Source organism: Ambystoma mexicanum, chromosome 1p (genome assembly GCF_040938575.1).
Source record: "Ambystoma mexicanum isolate Mex_15411 chromosome 1p, UKY_AmexF1_1, whole genome shotgun sequence".
Taxonomy (NCBI): domain Eukaryota; kingdom Metazoa; phylum Chordata; class Amphibia; order Caudata; family Ambystomatidae; genus Ambystoma; species Ambystoma mexicanum.
This window is the reverse complement of record NC_090921.1, coordinates 453,520,510-453,538,556: the sequence shown is the minus strand read 5'-3', so window position 1 is coordinate 453,538,556 and position 18,047 is coordinate 453,520,510. Positions and strand designations below refer to the sequence as shown.

At 51.8% G+C, this 18,047-nt stretch overlaps 1 protein-coding gene across 6 annotated transcripts in view; it reads right to left on the bottom strand.

The window, feature by feature from the left end:
• Positions 1-18,047, bottom strand: part of LOC138572668 (single-stranded DNA-binding protein 3-like) — a 1,217,622-nt gene that overhangs the window by 37,255 nt on the left and 1,162,320 nt on the right. For all 6 annotated transcript variants that reach the window (XM_069649275.1, XM_069649276.1, XM_069649277.1 and 3 more), the window contains one exon: positions 14,442-14,520. In XM_069649275.1, the coding sequence (XP_069505376.1) occupies positions 14,442-14,520 (79 nt within the window). The remainder of the gene's footprint in view (positions 1-14,441; positions 14,521-18,047) is intronic.

The window sequence follows — 18,047 nt, the reverse complement described above, 5'->3', positions numbered from 1 at the left end:
GCCACAAGAAACGCTGTCTTCCACGACAGGAACTTCAACGGTGCCGAATGCACCACGTTGAGCTCCCATGCCGGGGCCAGAGCCTTCACCGGCAGGAATGATCGGAACAGTCCCTTCATAAACTCCTTCACCAGGCGATGAGACCACAGAGATGATCGCCCCGGAGTCCTGGTGCAGCTGGAGATCACCGCTAGATGTATCTTGATGGAGGCATGAGCTAGCCCGCCTTGGCCAGCGACAGTAGGTACGGAAGCACTTGAGGGGCAGTAATCCGCAGAGGTTTAACCTTCTGTGCATGGCACCAGACAGAGAACCTCTTCCATTTGTGTCCATAGCACTTGAGAGTTGAGGACGCTCTGGCCTTTGCAAGCACCTCTCTGCAGTCGGCCGGGATGTCGTACCCTCCAAACTCTAGTGCTGCAGGAGCCAGGCCTGCAAGTTCAGCGACTCCGGGTTGTGGTGAAGAATGGCGCCTCCTTCTCTGGAGAGAAGATCTGCATCCGTCGGCAGCTTGACTGGTGTGGACGTTGACAAGTCCAGAAGGTCCGGGAACCAGATCTGTCTCGGCCACGCCGGTGCGACGAGGATCATCCTGCACCGGGACCTCTTGAACTGGTTGATGAGCCGGAGCAGCAACGGCAGCGGAGGGAACGCATAAAGAAATAGGCCGTCCCAGGGGAACGAGAAAGCATCGCCCATGCTCCTCGGCTGGGGGAACCTGCTGGCGAACCTCCGGCACTTGGAATTCATCGCCGTCGCGAAGAGATCAATTTGGGGTTCGCCCCATCATCGGAAGAGTCGATCCACTTGATCCTGGCGTAGTTCCCACTCGTGGCACGAGCGCAGCTCTCTGCTGAGTGAGTCGCCGATCGTGTTTTTTATTCCTGCCAGATGAAGAGGCACCAGAAACATCCCTTGGGCGACGGCCCAATGCCACAGATCCTGGGCTTCCTTGGATAGGGCAGGGGATCTGGTTCCGCCCTGCTTCCGGATGTAGAGCATCGTGGTGGTGTTGTCGGTGAAGATCCTCATCACCTTGCCCTTGAGGGACGGAAGAAAAGACCTGAGGGCCCAGAACACTGCGCAGAGCTCCAAGATGTTGATGTGGAGTGACTTCTCCTCCGGGAGCCAAAGGCCTCTCGCATGAAGATCTCCGGAGTGCGCTCCCCAACCTTCCAGGGAGGCATCCGTCGTCACCGTCACCTGGTGAGCTGGGGTCTGAAAGTCCGTGCCTGCCGACAGATGAGAGCAGGTACCCCACCACCGGATCGCCTGACGGAACGTCTCGTTGAGAGGGATCCTGTCCTCAAAGCTGCCTGTCGACTGGACCCAGCGGGCGTTGAGGAACTCTTGTAAGGGGCGCATCCGAAGCCTGCAAAGGCGCACCAGATAAATGCAGGAGGACATCATCCCAAGGAGGGACTTGATAGATCTTACCCTGGCCATGTCCGTGGCCAGCAGACGCTGCACCTTGCCCAGAATGTTCCTGGTCCTTTCCTCCGATGGCGAGGCCAGCCGCACATCTGTGTCGAGCTTGGCTCCCAGAAACAGGGCGACTTGCGATGGAACCAGGTGGGATTTTGGAAAGTTGATGGAGAATCCCAGGTCCGTGAGCAGCTGGACGGTATTCGCAGTGTGCTCCATGGCGAGCTCCCTTGTCCTTGCCCGGATGAGCCAGTCGTCCAGGTAGGGGTAGACGTGGATCCCCTGTAGGCGCAGCTGCTCCGCCACCGGTGCGAGGCACTTGGTGAACACCCTGGGTGCCGACTTCAATCCGAACGGGAGGGCCTTGAACTGGTAGTGCCGCCCTTGGACCACGAACCTGAGGAACTTTCGGTGTCTTTTTAGAATGGGGATGTGGAAGTACGCATCCTCCAAGTCCAACGACGACAGGAAATCGCCCTCCTCCAGCTGTCCCAGCACGTGCTGGAGGGTGACCATCCGGAACTTCTGTGCCTTGATGTACTTGTTCAGTCGTTGCATGTCCAGGATGGGGTGCCATCCTCCTGTCTTCTTTTTTACGAGGGAGTACCTTGAGTAAACTCCAGAGCCCCGAAGCCTCTTTGGGACGAGCTTGATGGCACCCTTCTTGAGCATCGCCTTTACTTCCAACAGTAGTTGAGGGACGTGATTTTCCTTCCTGGCCACGGGTGGAACATGAGGGCACTTCTTCTGAAACTCAAGGGCGTGCCCTTGGGCCAGGGCGTCCAGCACCAAACGGTCGGTGGAGATGGACTCCCACACGCTGACGAACCTCGCCAGCCAGCCTCCCACCGGGGTGCTTCGGCGGGGGCCCGACCCCATGGTCGGTTCAATCTTGTTTGGAGGCCGACGTGCCTCCTTGACCTCCCTGTAGACGACGACTGGCACCACCTGACTTGCTGCGTCCCCTGTAGGCTTCCTGGGACGAAGATCTTGCCGCTTGGCGGTACGTGGAGGAGCCACTGCCAGATCCCTTGGAGGCACTTTGTCTGCCTCCGGAGCTCCGAAAGGACGGCCGTCGTTGTTGGAACACTCCCAGTGCCCGGGCAGTCTCCGTGTCTGTCTTGATGGCCTGAAGGGACTCATCAACTGCCTTCCCAAACAGGTTGTTCCCGTCAAAGGGCATTTCCAAAACCTTGGTTTGTACGTCCTGGCGGAAATCCATTGCCTTGAGCCATCCTCGTCGTCTCAGGCAAACTCTGTTGCCCAACTGACGGAAACCGGTGTCGGCGATGTCCGTTGCCACCGTGATGGCATGGTCTGAAGCAATCTCACCTTCCTGTAGGATTTCAAGGGCCTCAGCCCTTTTGGCGTCCGGAAGGAAGTCCAACAGAGGGGCGATTTTGAACCACAACTCCGTGTCGTAGCGGGCTACGATAGCCAGGGCATTGGCCGCCTCGATAGTCGTCGCTGCGGATGAGATGACCGTCGTCCCATCGTGTCCAGCTTCCTGCCCTCGCCGTCCGGCGGGGAAGTTGATGTCGAGGCCGATGCCCCCCCAGCTTTCTTCTTTGCCGCCGCCGAGACGACCAAATCCGGGGTAGGTTGCGCCCGAAGGCACAAGGGGGCAGCGTCGGAGACCCGGTACTACTTCTCGTACCGGTCCCTCTTTGCCGGCGCCGTGGCAGGGTTCTTGAGGAGGGCGAACCCCTCATCCCAGATGTCATCAAGAAGTGGTACGGCGAGGACCGTCTTCCTTTTATCCTCGCGCCGTTGGTAAAGGAACCCTTTCTTCTTCTCTTCTGGGTAGAGCTGGAAGTGCTCGGATGCCCTGGAAATCATGGCATGAAAGTATCCAATCTCGTCGGGTGGGGACGCCCCAGCAGGGGGCGACGGGGGACACGTCGCCTCTGTCGTCATCTGTACCTGTCGTAGCCGTGCCTGTATCATCCCCGTGGGTAGTAGACCGGGGGGAAGGCAGAGCAGGCCGCAGAGGTGGGAGAGGTGGCGTAGGATGCATCGTCCTCCTCTTATGCGGTGGACTTTCCGAAGGTCCTGGCTCCGGTTCCCCCGTCGGGTCTGACTCAGGTACTTCCGTCGAGGGGAGGGGCAACCTTGTCCTCATCTCCGAGCATAAGGACTGAATCGCTGACAAAATGGCCACCGAAGTGTCCTGTGGCGCCGGAAACGATGGGCGCGAGGGCTCTTGAGGAACCTCGTCGGCGACACTGTCGCTCTCGTCGTCGCCCTCGTCGGGATCCCTCCCGATGGGCTGGGCCTCTTCCACGACTTCTATGAGCTCTTCTTCAGAGGTCGTGTCCGTATCCACGATGGCCACCTGCCCCTCCCCACCTTTTACAACGAGGACTTTGTGGGGGTCTTCTCAATGGGCCTGAAAGACGACCTCCTCCGCGGTGGCAGGGAGACTCTGGGTCCTGAGGTCGCCTACACTGGCGTAGCCTCCACAGACTGAGCCCGGGCCGCTGCGACATCCTCAATCGAAGTCTTAGCAGGGTGAATTAAGGCCATCGTCACCTTCTGTATGCCTGGGGCCTTCACCTTGGGGGGAGGGTCCGAGCCTCGCTCCCCCTCTGCCGGAATCTTCGAGATCGACCGGGGCCTCTCCAGAAGCTTCGCCGGGTTCTCGGACTTCCTCTTACCCAAGCCAGAGCGTTGGCTCGTGGTTGATGGCGCCGGGGAGGATGCGCCCTGCCTGGCAGCCAAGGAACCCGACCGTTCGGCGCTCCCGGTGCCCGCGGACCCGCAGTGCTTGGCCTTTTATTGGGCCCCCGTCGCCGGTGCGCCCTCACAGGACTTAGAAGACCGCTCTGACTTCTTTTTCTTCTTCTCGCCTGACGGGCTCTTCCCTTCCAGCCAGTTGGCGTGACGGAGGTGGCGATCCTTCATGGTCCGCTCCAACATGTTCCCACAAAACGCACAGTCCTTCTCCGTGTGCATCTTGTCCTCATGGAGACAGTAGAGGCATAACGAATGCTCGTCCTCCTTGAAAACATTCTGAAGCTGGCATCCAGGGCAGGTCCTGAACAGCTTCCCAGACGTCGAGCTTCCTTTCTCCTGGGCCATGTCCGGGGTAGGCCTCGGAACTTCTGGAATCCTCCAAAAGCGTAACTCAACAAAATCTTCACCCTTGAGGGGCGTAGAAAACTCCGAAACGGGTCCCCGTTGATCGGATGTAGAAACGGTGGAGCTTGAGGCTCTATTTAACCGAAAAATGAGAAAAATCTCCTGAAAATGCGCAAAAACGCAGCAAAAGCTTGAGAGCTACAGCACGAGGACTCCCAACACTTGAACGTGCAGTAAAAATCTGAGGATGGCTGCCAGAGGCAGGGCTTAGGGAGAGGGCAGTCATTGGCTGGGGGCAGTCATTGGCTGGGGCAGTATGACCCAGAGACCAGTGATTGGTTACTACTAAGAAAGACAGATCAGAAACGAAACTGATACTGATTTTTTTCTATACCGAGGATTCCCGGCCTGACGACGGGGAATATTCATGAGCATGTGAATCCATGCCAGACCCCATGCTGGAGAAGTGCGCTGCCACTACTGCTAATACCTTGGTGAATACCCTTGGAGCGGAGGCTATGCTGAAGGGTAGCACCTTGAATTGCTAGTGTTGATTTGCTATTTTGAAGCGCAGGGATTTTCTGTGCGCTGGAACATTGAAATATGAACGTATGCATCTTTCATGTCCAAAGTTGCCAGGTAGTCCCCCTGTTTTAGCAGTGGGATTACTTCCAGGTTGCGTAGTAATGCGAATTTTCTGAGACTTGACATATGTGTTCGCAGGGCGCATGTCTAGGACAGGGCACATTGTACTGAAGAGAGAGAGAGTGAGAGAGAAATAGACGAGCAAACGGTGAGAAGGTTAAGAGACAACCATCGGGAGAAGGGCACCAGAACAAGCAGACTACCCTGCTAGGTCCCTTAGAAGTCCCTGATGGGACTTTAATTTAAGCCTCTTAGGGGCAAATGAGAGAATTAGACAGTAGTGGGACCTACTACCGATTCTTGGAGCAATCTGTGTCGAATAGGGAGCCTAGGCTAGGGAGGCTTCTTCGAGATACCCTAGACTGGGATCCCCAATTGCTTTCTGTACCAATTTTTATAATGAAAGTTGAAAGTTATTGGTTGTTTTGGGATTAATTGAGCACCTTGTAACATGTCAGAGTAGCATGTCATTACAGGGTATTACCCAAATTGTTAAAAGAAAATTGAAAGCACGGTAGATTTGACCGAATTCAGTCACTATCATTAGTTCAAGTTTTTTAGAACAATTTAGGTTCGAAAATACTGACGATGAGGAGCGGAGGTGTCCCCCGCTCCCAATGTTTGGTATCTGCAGTTGCAGGGGTGTCCCCCATATTATTATTTTTTTTTTTAAAGCTCTTTTTATTGATTTTCACAAAATAACAAGCAAGCATTCCCTTCCCCCTCACCCACCCATATCCCTCCCTCCCGGCAACGAGCTTATCCCCTTCACCCACCGACCAGTCTAGAAAAGTTCTACAGTCATTGCAAATCCAACAGCCTCAGTCGCTGTGGGCACCACATCACCTTAAAATCGCCTTTAAGAACCTTCAGTAGATTCCCCCCCCAGTCCGCCGCAAAGCTCTGGGCCTTGTTGTCCATGGCATAAGTCGCCCATTCCAGGGCCACTATCTCCCACAGCTTTCGGAACCAGTCCTGAATCATAGGTACCTCTGGGCTTTTCCATCTCTGGGCTATTAACTGCATAGCGGCAAGAGTCGTAATAGCAACAGCTTTTTCTCTTCCTCTGGATTCACCTGCCCCAGAGTCCACCCGGACACCCAAGAGAATTTGTGCTGGAGTCCTCCCGTCTCCCAACCCAAAGGCCAGTCCCTGTGCCTCCCTCACCTCCCCCCAGAACGATGCAAGCTTTGGGCAGTCCCACCAGATGTGCTCCGCGGAGCCCGCCAACCCACAGCCCCTCCAGCACATCCCCGACACAGTAGGATAATACCTATTAAGCCGTACAGGGGTATAGTGCCACCTAAACATGATCTTATACCATGTCTCTTGTAGCTGGGGCGCCCTGACCAGTTTAGGAATTCTCCTCCACAACTTCCCCCAGTCCGTCCGACTGACCCCGCGTCCCAGGACCCGCTCCCACTCCCACTCCCGCATGTATGCCCATTGGACCCCCTCGTTAGAGCCAGCCAGAATCTTATAAATGTTGGAGACGAGGTCTCTCGCCCTGTCATTCGTGAGCAGGAATTTTTCAAAGGGCGTCGGGTCCCTTGTAGCCGCCTTCTTGATCCCTGGGTGGAGAACCCAATGGCGAATCTGGGCATACCTCAACCTCTCTTTTTCTTGTACTGTAAAATGCTTCTTACAATCGTTAAACGATAACAATTCCCCTCCAGAAAACATATCGCACAGTTTCCGACAGCCCCCCTTCCTGCCAATTTGTGAAAAGCTCCTCTCTCCATGCCTGGGGAAAAATCCCTGTTGCCAAAGATGGGGGTGAAGGGAGAAGGGAATGTGGTGATCCCTTCTAAACCCACCAGCCTATCCCAAATGTCAGCCATCAGTTTGGTGATGGAACTCTCATAGAGGTGACCTGGTCTGTGTTGTTTCGGGAGCCACAGTACATCCGCTAGGTTTCGGTGCACTACGGCCCTATCCATCCATACCCACAATTTATCCCGCGTTCCTTCCTCCCCCTTCAACCATTCCCTAATAATTCGCAGCTGGGTTGCCTCGTAATATTGTCTAAAATTCGGCAATGCTAGTCCTCCCTCACTCTTCGGTGCCATCAATAGTCTGGTTCCCACCCTAGGCCTTCTCCCTTCCCAAATGAATCCCTTGGTCAGGGTTTCCAGCTCCCTGAAGTAGCTTGCCGGGACTGGCAGCGGAACCGCCTGGAATAGGTACAAGAGCCGTGGAAGTGTACCCATTTTAACCGCAGCTATCCGCCCCAGCCATGACACCCTCAGCTCTCTCCACTTCAGGAAATCCCTCTTAATTGCCTTAAGAAGCGGGGGGTAATTTGCCGAAAACCATCCAGCCAGAGAAGCTGTAATTCTCACCCCTGGGTAACAAATCCCTCCTGAGCTCCACAGAAAGCCAGTAGCCGCCCGCAGATTCTCCCCTTCCGCTAGTCCAAGCGTTAAATTCAAAACCTCAGATTTGTTGGCGTTAAATTCAAAACCTGAAGCCGACCCAAAGGCCTCTAAAAGGGCGACACTAGCCTGCAATGAATTCCGAGGGGTTGTGAGCATGAGCAACATATTATCAGCAAAGGCTGCTACCTTATGCTGCTCACCTCCGAATGGGACACCCTGGATGTCCCCTGCCTCCCGAAAGGCCTGAAGTAGTGGTTCCAAATAAAGCGCAAAAAGTATTGGGGAGAGGGGACACCCCTGCTTTGTCCCCCTCTGCAAAGATATCTTCCTAGAGGCAATCCCGTTCTCCATTACTCTAATGGAGGGCGCCTGATAGTTAGCCTTAACCATCGCCAGAAAGTTCCCCCCAAAACCCATCTTTTCCATTGTCCGAAAAAGGAAGGACCACTCCACGCGGTCAAAAGCCTTTTCCGCGTCCAGAGCCACCGGGACTGCGGGAGTGTGCGTTTTCTGGACCTTTTCGACTATATGGGCCACCCGACGGATATTGTCTGCGGTTTGTTTGCCCCTGATAAACCCAGCTTCATCCGGGTGTATCAGGTCTGGGAGGATGGAGTCAAGCCTGTTGGCCAGGATCTTAGTGAAGATCTTAGCATATAGATTAATCAGCGCTATAGGGAGGTATGAAGCTCTGTCTTCCGGGTTTTTATTTGGTTTCAAAATTAGGGTGACATTGGCCTCCTCCATGGAGGGCGTAATTCTGCCCGAGAGGCGAAATGAGTTGAATAACGAGGTGAGATGTGGGGTTAACTGCACACTGAACAACTTATAAAAGGCGGCCGTATAACCGTCCGGGCCTGGAGTCTTACCTGGTGGCAGAGCCCCTATCAATCCCCGCACCTCCTCCTTAGCAATTTCTCGATTGAGGACTTCACGTACCGCACTACTAATTTCCCTTAAGTGGATTTTTTGGAGGAAGTCCTCCTGCTGATCACCTGAAGGGTGTTGGGAGGCATAGAGTGACTCATAATATTCAGCAAAAGCCTCCTGCACTCCCTCCTGATCAGTGACCCGCTCCCCCGTTGGCGACCTTAATGCCGTAATCGCATTTCTCGACCTTTTACCTCTCAGTAACTGCGCCAGCAGGGAGCCAGTCCTATTAGCCTTTGCGTAATACTGTTGTCGCACCGACAGCAAGGCCCCTTCCGCCTTCTTAGTGCGCAGAAGTTCCAGCTGCCCAACCGCCCTTCTATATTCCCGCATTGCTCTTCGAGAAGGGGTGCCCCCCGCCGCCTGTCTAGCCGCCTCCACTTCAGCTTCTAACTGCGATTCCAACACTTGCAGTTGTTTCACCCGGTGGGCGGATATCGCTATTAATTCTCCCCTGAGCATGGCCTTAAAGGCATCCCACCGCACGTCCTCCCCAGTATCCTCCCTCTTGTTGGTATCGAAAAAGAGCTTAATCTTCTCTTCAATATCTTTTCTGATTACTGGATCCCTCAAGATGGATACTGGGAGCTTCCAACCCCAGATTCCCCTTCTTCTCTGACCCACATCCATCTCTAGAGAGACTATCTTATGATCTGCAATCCCTATCGGCCCCGTACAGACCTCCCGAATAGCTCCAACTAAGGCAACCGAAACCCATATATAATCAATTCTGGATTGCGAACCATGGACGCCCGACAGGAAAGTATGGCCCTCCTCATCACCCCTACACTCCCTCCAGGCGTCGCGTAACCCCAGCCTACCAACACTTTCTTTCAAATCCGCTGACATTATAGCTCCTCCCCTCTCCCCGCTACATCCCGTCCTATCCTTTCCCTTATCCCAGGTAATGTTGAGATCCCCAAGGAGAACTATATGACCCCACGAGAACTCTTCCAGCAACTTCAAGACCCGCCGCAGAAAGGATTCCTGGCCCGTGTTGGGAGCGTATACTACCGCTATTGTCAAAGGGACACCTTGGCACTTCGCTTTAGCTACGATATACCTCCCTTCTTTGTCTCTAAGCACCCCGTTGAGTTTGAAATCTACCGAATTCCTAATTGCCAGGGCCACCCCCCTAGCTTTGCAGTGGCTCGAGGCGTGCAGAATCTGGTCAAAACCCCGCAATTTCAACCTGCCCTGATCCCTATGAAGAAGATGCGTCTCCTGGAGCCCCATAATATCTGGCTTCTCCTTTTGCGTAAAGTGCTCCAACTTTTTCCTTTTAAGGGGGGTATTCAACCCCCGAACATTATGCGTTAGCCACCTAAGGGAACCCCCCACTGAGAAAAACGCTGAAAGCAGGAGGCATCGTGTCCCCCTTGCTCTGTATGCTTTGCTCGTTGCCACCCCCCTGAACCCACCCGGAAACTCCCCAACCCATCCCCCTCTCCCCTTAAGGTCACAACCTTTCCGCCCTCTCGTTCCACCAAACTCGGGCATCGTCGCCCTTTCTGCTTCCAACATGGTTGCGCCCCCTAAGACCTCATGAACTAAGACACCCTATAGAGGCCCATCACCCCTATCTTCATGAGCCGAATCACGGCTGCACAGGAGAGGTACTACTTGTATCACCAGGAGCTCCCTCCCTCTGCCGACTGTTTCCCCTGGTGCCCCTTCTCCTCCTTTCTCGAACCGTCGTCCAGTCCCAAGGCCTTGGTCCGGAGCGGCCACACCAGGAGGGGGTTCCTCCAGCTCGATATGAAGAAGAGCAGTCCCCTCTTGAAGGGATGTGATTCGTCTCTGGGACCCTTCCCAGTCAAAGAGCAAGCCAAAGGGGAAGGTCCACCTGTAGCAAATCGATCTCTCATTAAGAACCTTTACCACTGGGCCCATTAGTCGCCTCTTTAGTAGAGTACTGCTCGCCAAATCTTGAAAGAGGGCGATACTCTGACCCTCGAATATAATTGGCTCTCGTAATCTCGCCTCTCTGAGAACCGCTTCCTTCTGGGCATATCGAGTAAAAGCAGCTAGGACATCCCTTGGCCTCGCCGCCTGGCCTTTGGTCAGTCGACCGGTTCTGTGCACTCGATCTAGCTCCCCCGCTTCCGGGCTGCCCGTACTCAAGATGTCTGCGAAGATACCCTGGAGCACCGCTTTCAAGGACTTATCGGTCACAGATTCAGGCAGCATTTTGACCCGGATGTTGACCCTGCGAGACCTGTTTTCCAGGTCTTCCACTTGGAGTTCGAGATTCCTGGTGGCGACATCCAGCCTCTCTATAGCTTCACTATTTGCTGCATTTTCTGTATCTGCTTCTTGAAGACCTTTCTCCAGGATGTCCAGGTTCTCTCCCCCAGTTGACACATCTCCTGCTTTAACTCCCCTACAGCTTCGCTCAAGTCTGTGCGCAATAACTGAAATTGCTCTTGAAAAGTCTTAGTCAGGTTTGCCTGCAGGGAATGCAGTTCTCCGATGAATTCCCGCCTGGGCATATTTGCCAAGTCCTCTGCCTGCCCTGGCACGGAATCCTCCCCTGCCGCTCCCCACAAGACCCCGGACCCCTCCTTCAGGTTCTGTGCCGACCACATGGCGTGTAGAGTACCCGTGCTGTCTCCAGAGGTCTGTAAGTGCTTTCCCCTTCTGCCCTTGGGCCTTGTAGTCATGCCGGTAATTTCTCCTCCAGGTGGGCAGCTCCGATCCTTCCCTGGCTTCTTCCTGGGTCCTTATCCAAGGACAAATGCTGGCCACAGGACCACTCACGCAGCCTCAATTCGTCCCCCAATTACTGGGGGACCCACATAGTCCGATCCCCTGCCTCCACACCCAGGTGCCACTCTAAGTCTCTCCTTAAGGGAGTGGAATGATCCTCGCCGCGTTGAGCACGCTCCCCCAAATAAATAAATAAATAAAATAAGTGCGCCACCTCCCAACGCAGCCCCGGAGCTCTCACCTTGCGGCTAACTGCCTTTGGTCTCCACACGGTCCCATGCCACCGGATCTGCCGCCGACCGCGTCCTCCACCACCGGGGCACTCCTTCCGGGAGGAGCCAGGTATGGGTGCCTCCACTCTCCGCCGCATCTGGACTCTCCTCCTCCGTCACACCACGCAGCTTCTGGTCATGGGGGCCGCCCGCCACCGGGTCCGCCGCTGGACCCGACCTCCCCCGGCCGCCGAACTCTTTCCCTGGGGAGCGCCGGGCCCCGCAGCCACCCGGCAGCCTGAGGAGCCGCCGGTGAAGAAGGCGGGAAGGCCGCTCTGAGGCCGAGATGCTCCTCCCCAGGTCAGGCCCCGCGGCTGTGCTCACCGCAGGGGTAGGACCACAGCGACTCCCCGCGGTGCGGCGTGGCCCTACCCAGTCTCCGGCAACGCAGCACCACACGCAAGCGGGCCCGCAGCAGTCGCCTCAGCAGCTCCTCCTCCGCTCCTCGGACGCGGCAGCACACTCCTGCCCGCTGCAGCGACTCCGGCTCTGAACACGCCGCCAACTCTCTCCGACCCCCCCCTGAGGTTCGTGGGGGTCCAAACGATGCCGGCACAGGTCCGTTGAGGGAGTGGTGGGCACCTTCCCTACAGCCGGGTCCAGGGAGCGCCGTCGGCACAGCTACTCAGTGCCGGCGGCCATCTTGGAATGTCCCCCATATTCTTAACAATGGAGGAAGGGCACAAAAAATGCTCAGGTCGCCTTTTACAATGAACGGTCAAAATGGGGGCACAAGCAGTTTTTTACTGCGGGCAGTCTGCCCACGAAAAAAAAACCTTTGCAGGCAGATCACCCAGATCCTCACTAGAGCGCTGGTGATGCTTTGAGGGAAAACCCACTGTCAAGTGCTCCCTTCAAGTTGAGCTCCTATCGGTGCCTGAGGGAGTGATTACTTTTCATGACCTCTCTGCCTCTGTGACAGCAGTTGATCCCTTTAAAAGAGACAATTGAGGCTGCTTCTGTACTAGCAGAAACCCAGCCAGTTGAAGAAAATTATGCAAAGAAAGGAAAAAAAAACACACCATAAAATGGTGTTGTGCTAGGGTAGTGGTCAACAAGGGGGTCTTTTTCCACCCCTGAGTTCTGCGTGACATCGTAGGCAAGTCAAGGTACACTCGATATGTCTATGATGACTCTCTGGATAAAAATGACTAGGCTGCAGGGTCTACAACTATTTGCTAATGAATCATATTTATGAAACTGTAACGTGTGGTTTCAACAGCACTACCAACCAATCTGTCATTCGCATGCAAAAAGAAACATGGTCTTGGTGTTCACAGAACAGGCAGATCACAGGTTTTAATCAGAGCATGACCATTTCGGCGAAAGAAGATCATTTTGAGAGACGAATGGTGTGCATTCTCGGCAAAAGAAATTGTTCAGAAAGCAGATTTTTTAATTGTATTAACGTTATCAACTGGTTCTTCTTAAAATCTTACTATGTTGCTTTCGATTGATCACTTCCAGTATATATTATAGTACTAGTAAAAACGTTACACGTGTTTTACTGAGCAAAGCACATTATCAAAATCTACAATAACCTTTTTTTTTTAAATTATTTTCTGATATAACGAGACATTTAGTGCACTCCTATTGGACTCTTGAAATATCCCTAGAAGAAAGGGAATGGTGACAAATAACACCAATGTCTTGGATCCTTTGCAGAACATCAAATCGCATTTTAGGAACACAAGAATGGCCATAGATCTTTATTTGACAAACATGTCGGTGTGAAAAGGGTTGTATGTTTAAATCACTAAATGCATAAAGCAAACTGGGCTTGGTGCTCATTTCATTTGTCACAAAACCCATCCTAACAGTACATTGTTTGTACCATGAATCATAAATACTAATTGGAACACCTTCAGAATTGAATATGAGGATAAAATGGCTCTGACCTTTTGTTAATTAAAATGTATTCATCTTTTATATTGTGCTTAATGCAGAGACCAGCCTCTTAGCGTGGGACCATGGTTCGACCGCGTTGCTCTGCGTTATCTCGGTTCCCCCAGAGTCATCCTCGCAGCCCTCCTTTGCTACACTGGACCTGGGGGCCGGGACATATCTTCCCAGCCCTGCAAGACCTGGACTGGCTGCCACTGGGAACCTGGGTAAACTTTAAGGTACTCTCAATGACGCATGTTATAACAGTTTCCCATGGTTCCAGGTGCAGAAGCTGTGAAGATACAAAGTTTAGCCACTTAGGACTTTTAGACTTCCCTACGTTCAAGAAAATAGGAATTGGAGGATGTACATTCTTGGCTCTAGCAACAAATTGTTCCAAGTGAAGTGTGGCCCCTGACTACAAGTCTTAGAAATTCATGTGAGCCAAATCCACCAGACCTGCTAGATATTTCCATTCTCACCGCCTGGTGCCACCAACCTTCAAGAAAATCAAAGGCAGAGGTTCCAGTTTCCCGGCATTGGCAGTGCATCACTGGAACGCACTCCCCCCTGTACTAAGGGCAGAAGACTCCTACTGGCCTTTCCGGGAGGCGCTAAAGACATGGCTATGCCCTTGCATGTAACTGGTTCCACATCAGTGCCCCGATGCCCTAGGGCTTAGGCGCTTTACAAATGTAAACAATAAATAAAATAAATGATAAAAAGTGCCCTCCTGCTTATGAATACATTAGCGCTCAAGATAAATAGGTCTGGACAATAATTCTGCAGCACCAATAGCCCCCTCCCCAACACACCTCACCACACACACTTTTCAACTCTGTGATCTTTAGCACTTTAACATAGGCATTTGGTGGATCAAGCACTTCCTATGTAAACCTAAATAAATATTATATATATATATATATCTATATCTATATCTATAAATAAATATATAAATAATCAGTTTGCATAGCTCATTCATTATCTGGAAGCCTCAAGAGGTTGCCAGGATAGGATAACTGCTTACAACATGTAAGTCAGAGGATTTCAAGACCGTGCATAAAGAATGTAAGAGCAGGTGAAGAGTCCCAAAGGAGCATGCGCGGGGTATACTTACCTAACGATCCATTCATATGATGTGGCTCCATTGCGCCCATTCCTCCCATTGGACCGTCGGGGCCGGGACCCATTGGGAACTGCAAGGAAAGGCACCAGAGGAAGAGTCAGCGCCATGTAGAGAGACAGAATGAAACCTGCACAGGCATCTCATTTGCATAGTAAACGACTGCACTTGCTGCCAGTTTTCTAATTGCGGCGGCTATTGGTACGCGAGGCACCTTACAGTTTATTGCACTGCCAGGGCAGTTAGAAGTCTGTTGGGCAATCTGGACAGCTTGTGAACGTAGGCATGCAGGGGGATTCGTTATGTTAAGTCATGAAGGCATTACTGGCTTCCCAGATGGCACGCACGCATTCAGACCAACTGCTAAAGGAGAATGCAAAGAATATGGTTTATAAAGGGTCTTCCTCCTAAAACGACCTCTCTCTGCTGGTGGGAAAGTATCAAGCACCTGTTTAGTTTAGTTTCTTTATTTGTACCGCGCGCCCAACCCCGAGGTAAATAGGAGCCAGAGACTTAGAGCAGGTTACAACAGGTTATAGAGCTACATACATAAAAATGACAATAAGTGCATGTGACCGGGTTACATGGTGGTCAGAAGGCATATGTAAGAGGATACAGGCAAAGGATGCAGCAAGGATGCAGTCAGGCAGTGGAAGAGTTCTTGTTGGCAAGCCAGGACTTATACACAATAGACAGACACAATAAACAGACTGAAAATGCCCTTTAGTGGAAAGTAATTTCCTCTCTAATACTTTCCCTGCAAAAGTGGCCAATCGATTAAAGTTGTGTTTTCTACTGCACACACCACCACCATGTGGTCTTAAAGGCTGTCTGTATGAGCGGACCCGTGTCCCACACAGGGTGTACACCATGTTCTGTGAGGTGAAAAGGAAACGGGGGGAGGGGGAAGGACACAGACAGACATAGGTCACACCAAAAAGGGAAAGATAACATAAGGATGAGTGATGGTGACCGTTATTAGGCTTCAATTTCTTAATTTGTAATAATCATTTGCTTCCATTAACACTGTACACAGAAATCAGGACCTATTTCCATTGCTGCAGAAGCACTCAAAGGGTATCTCCCACAAGCTACCAGCGTGGCATTTGGGGTTAAACAAGGACGACAATTATCTGGCCTGAAAAAGACAATTTCTATTTTAAACAGCAAAGCACTGTGTAGGCATCAGTACGAGTTTAGAGTGATTTCAGAGTAATTACCACCAAAACCTTTTGCCATTGCAATGAAATCGGTTTTTCATATTGGAGAAAGCCTGAAGATCATCCATTCTTGACCCCATCTTTGATGCTGGTACGTCACCTATGCCAACATTTTCCCTAAATGTACATGTAACCGGATGTGGGTGGGATTCGTTAAACCGTTTACAAGCGCATTTTTGGGACATGCATGAAAAGCGGTGTCCAGATTTTGCAGCGGCAATTCAAATCCTTTCTCTAACTATTAAATTTACATGCAGGTGACACTTGAAAGGGGTAGATTCGAAATGAGAAAAAGGGGGATGGTAGTGGGTGTGGCACTGGGCATTTGTTTGTTTAGAACACTAGTCAGGTGTCCCTTAACCAACTCCAGGTTCTTTTGCCTCTCGAGCAAACATGCAAAAATATGTAATTTTTGATTGGACGATCACAGTGGCATCATTGACGACAATACCAAGTTTGGGTTGTCTAAAATGTCACCAAGAACAGCTAACAATGTTATGTTTATTCCCCCCTGCAGCTACACCTGTGGATCAGCAATACCGTTTGGAGATGGGAGTTAGTCAAATCGTAGACAACATACATATCTCCTGTTCCGATTCACCCCCCTCATGTATGCCCCCTGCCCATAAACCGCCCACAAGGCAACAATAGCTGGTCTCCTGCCACTCTCCCTTGGTGCCATCATATAGCCTTCCCGTCACCAGAGGTCTAAGCAGGCAGGAACTCTAACCGGGAGCACCGTTCCCGGACGGGGATTTGAACTGAGGCTCCGCTGATAACAGCTAGTGTCATCTCTTTCTCACAGACTGGTTTAGTTTGGTTTATTTGATTAGCCTGCTTGGGACATAACACCCATTCCTGAGCTGCCCGATAACCCTGCTTAATAGCAGAAAAGAAACTCTGATCACGGCAGTGCTTGTTCTGATCAACGTTGGTTTTCTGCAATTAAACACGATTACCTGAAATTGCTACATGATGTGTGCGCAGTGTGGCGGGTCAGAAGCAGGAAGCGGACACTGGGTTGGCATTTCACTTTGTTATTTATTAAATGACAAGAAAAAGACGTATCTTTCCCTATCGCTACAGGTGTTCCCTGCCTATATTAATAATTAAGGTGCTCGTCAGTCGTCCGGGAGTCTCACAAAAGAAAAGACGAAGTGTGATGTCCAAAAACTACACCTAACTGACCCTACCACTATTCTAATAAAAAATAAGACTAGGAGAATGTCCCCGTTCTACTGCAGGTCCTTTTTTTACTTGTGCTCCATCTACTGTAGGGCTCTTGTTAGAAGTCTATTCTAAAATATTCCCTGGCCACCTTCTGAACAAGTTCTCGTAATTCTTAAAGATCCTTGAGTTTCCCCTCTCCTTTAGGAATTAGTTTGTAGGGATCTTTTAGCCAAACTGAGACGTCTTTTGGATCTATGTAGCAAAGTCTTTCTTATGTGGGGTATGCTTTCTTGCCAATCAACGTTCCCCCTTTCTTGGGTTGACGTGCTTTGAGTGTCTTTTCTTTTAAGGGTTTCACTTGCGTTCACGTCATAGAATTCTCTTTTTACCCTTATACTCTGGCTCTCGTGCCTGTTCTACTCTTCCCTTCTTAATGTACGAGGCGTTTCCCCCTTTTCCCAGGGTGTCTGTATTCTAGTCTTAATTTCCCTTTCAGATTCAACCATGATTCTATTTCTCACAATATTATAATTCCACTTGATAGACTTTATATCCATTCTCTCGTCAATTCTACTGGGACGAGTTGAGTAAGAATTCCCTGGCAGCCTCACAAGTCTCCCGTTCTCTCCGTTAACTCGATAGCTGCAGGGGAATGTCTTCGGGTCAGGATTCTTGTCGTTCACTCAGTTTCTTGCTTTTGTTGGCGTCCCGCTCTTCATCCACTTCCTCTCGGTGGTCAGGTATTCCTGCGTGCAGCAGGCCAGATCACTGCTTTCTCTACATTGTTGTCTCTGTGTCGTTGACTGTTGACTAGGTGCATTACCCACCAACGAGATTTGGGTTACCGCCTCCTCGGTTTCTCCATCCGCATACACGCTGGACTTCCAGCGCCTGGCTCTTAGACTCAGGGCACTTCAGAATGTCGTAGGCTTCGCTACCCTCTTCAGACCCACCTCCCTCAGGTGTTACGATGTACGGGGGCTTCTCCTGCATGCGTACACTTCCCTCAGCATCGGCTCGCCTTTTCATCATGTTTCAGCTTCTTTGTCTCGGTTGTATCAAAGCCTCTCTGTCTTGTTGGTTACTATTTGTATTACCTTCAGCTACGTCTTTGGCTTGTTGGAGAGTCAGCTCACCGCCCTAGCCTCAGGAGGGGGCAGGGGCATCCCATTGGGGAGAAGGGACGAATTCACGAATTCCCTGCATTCGT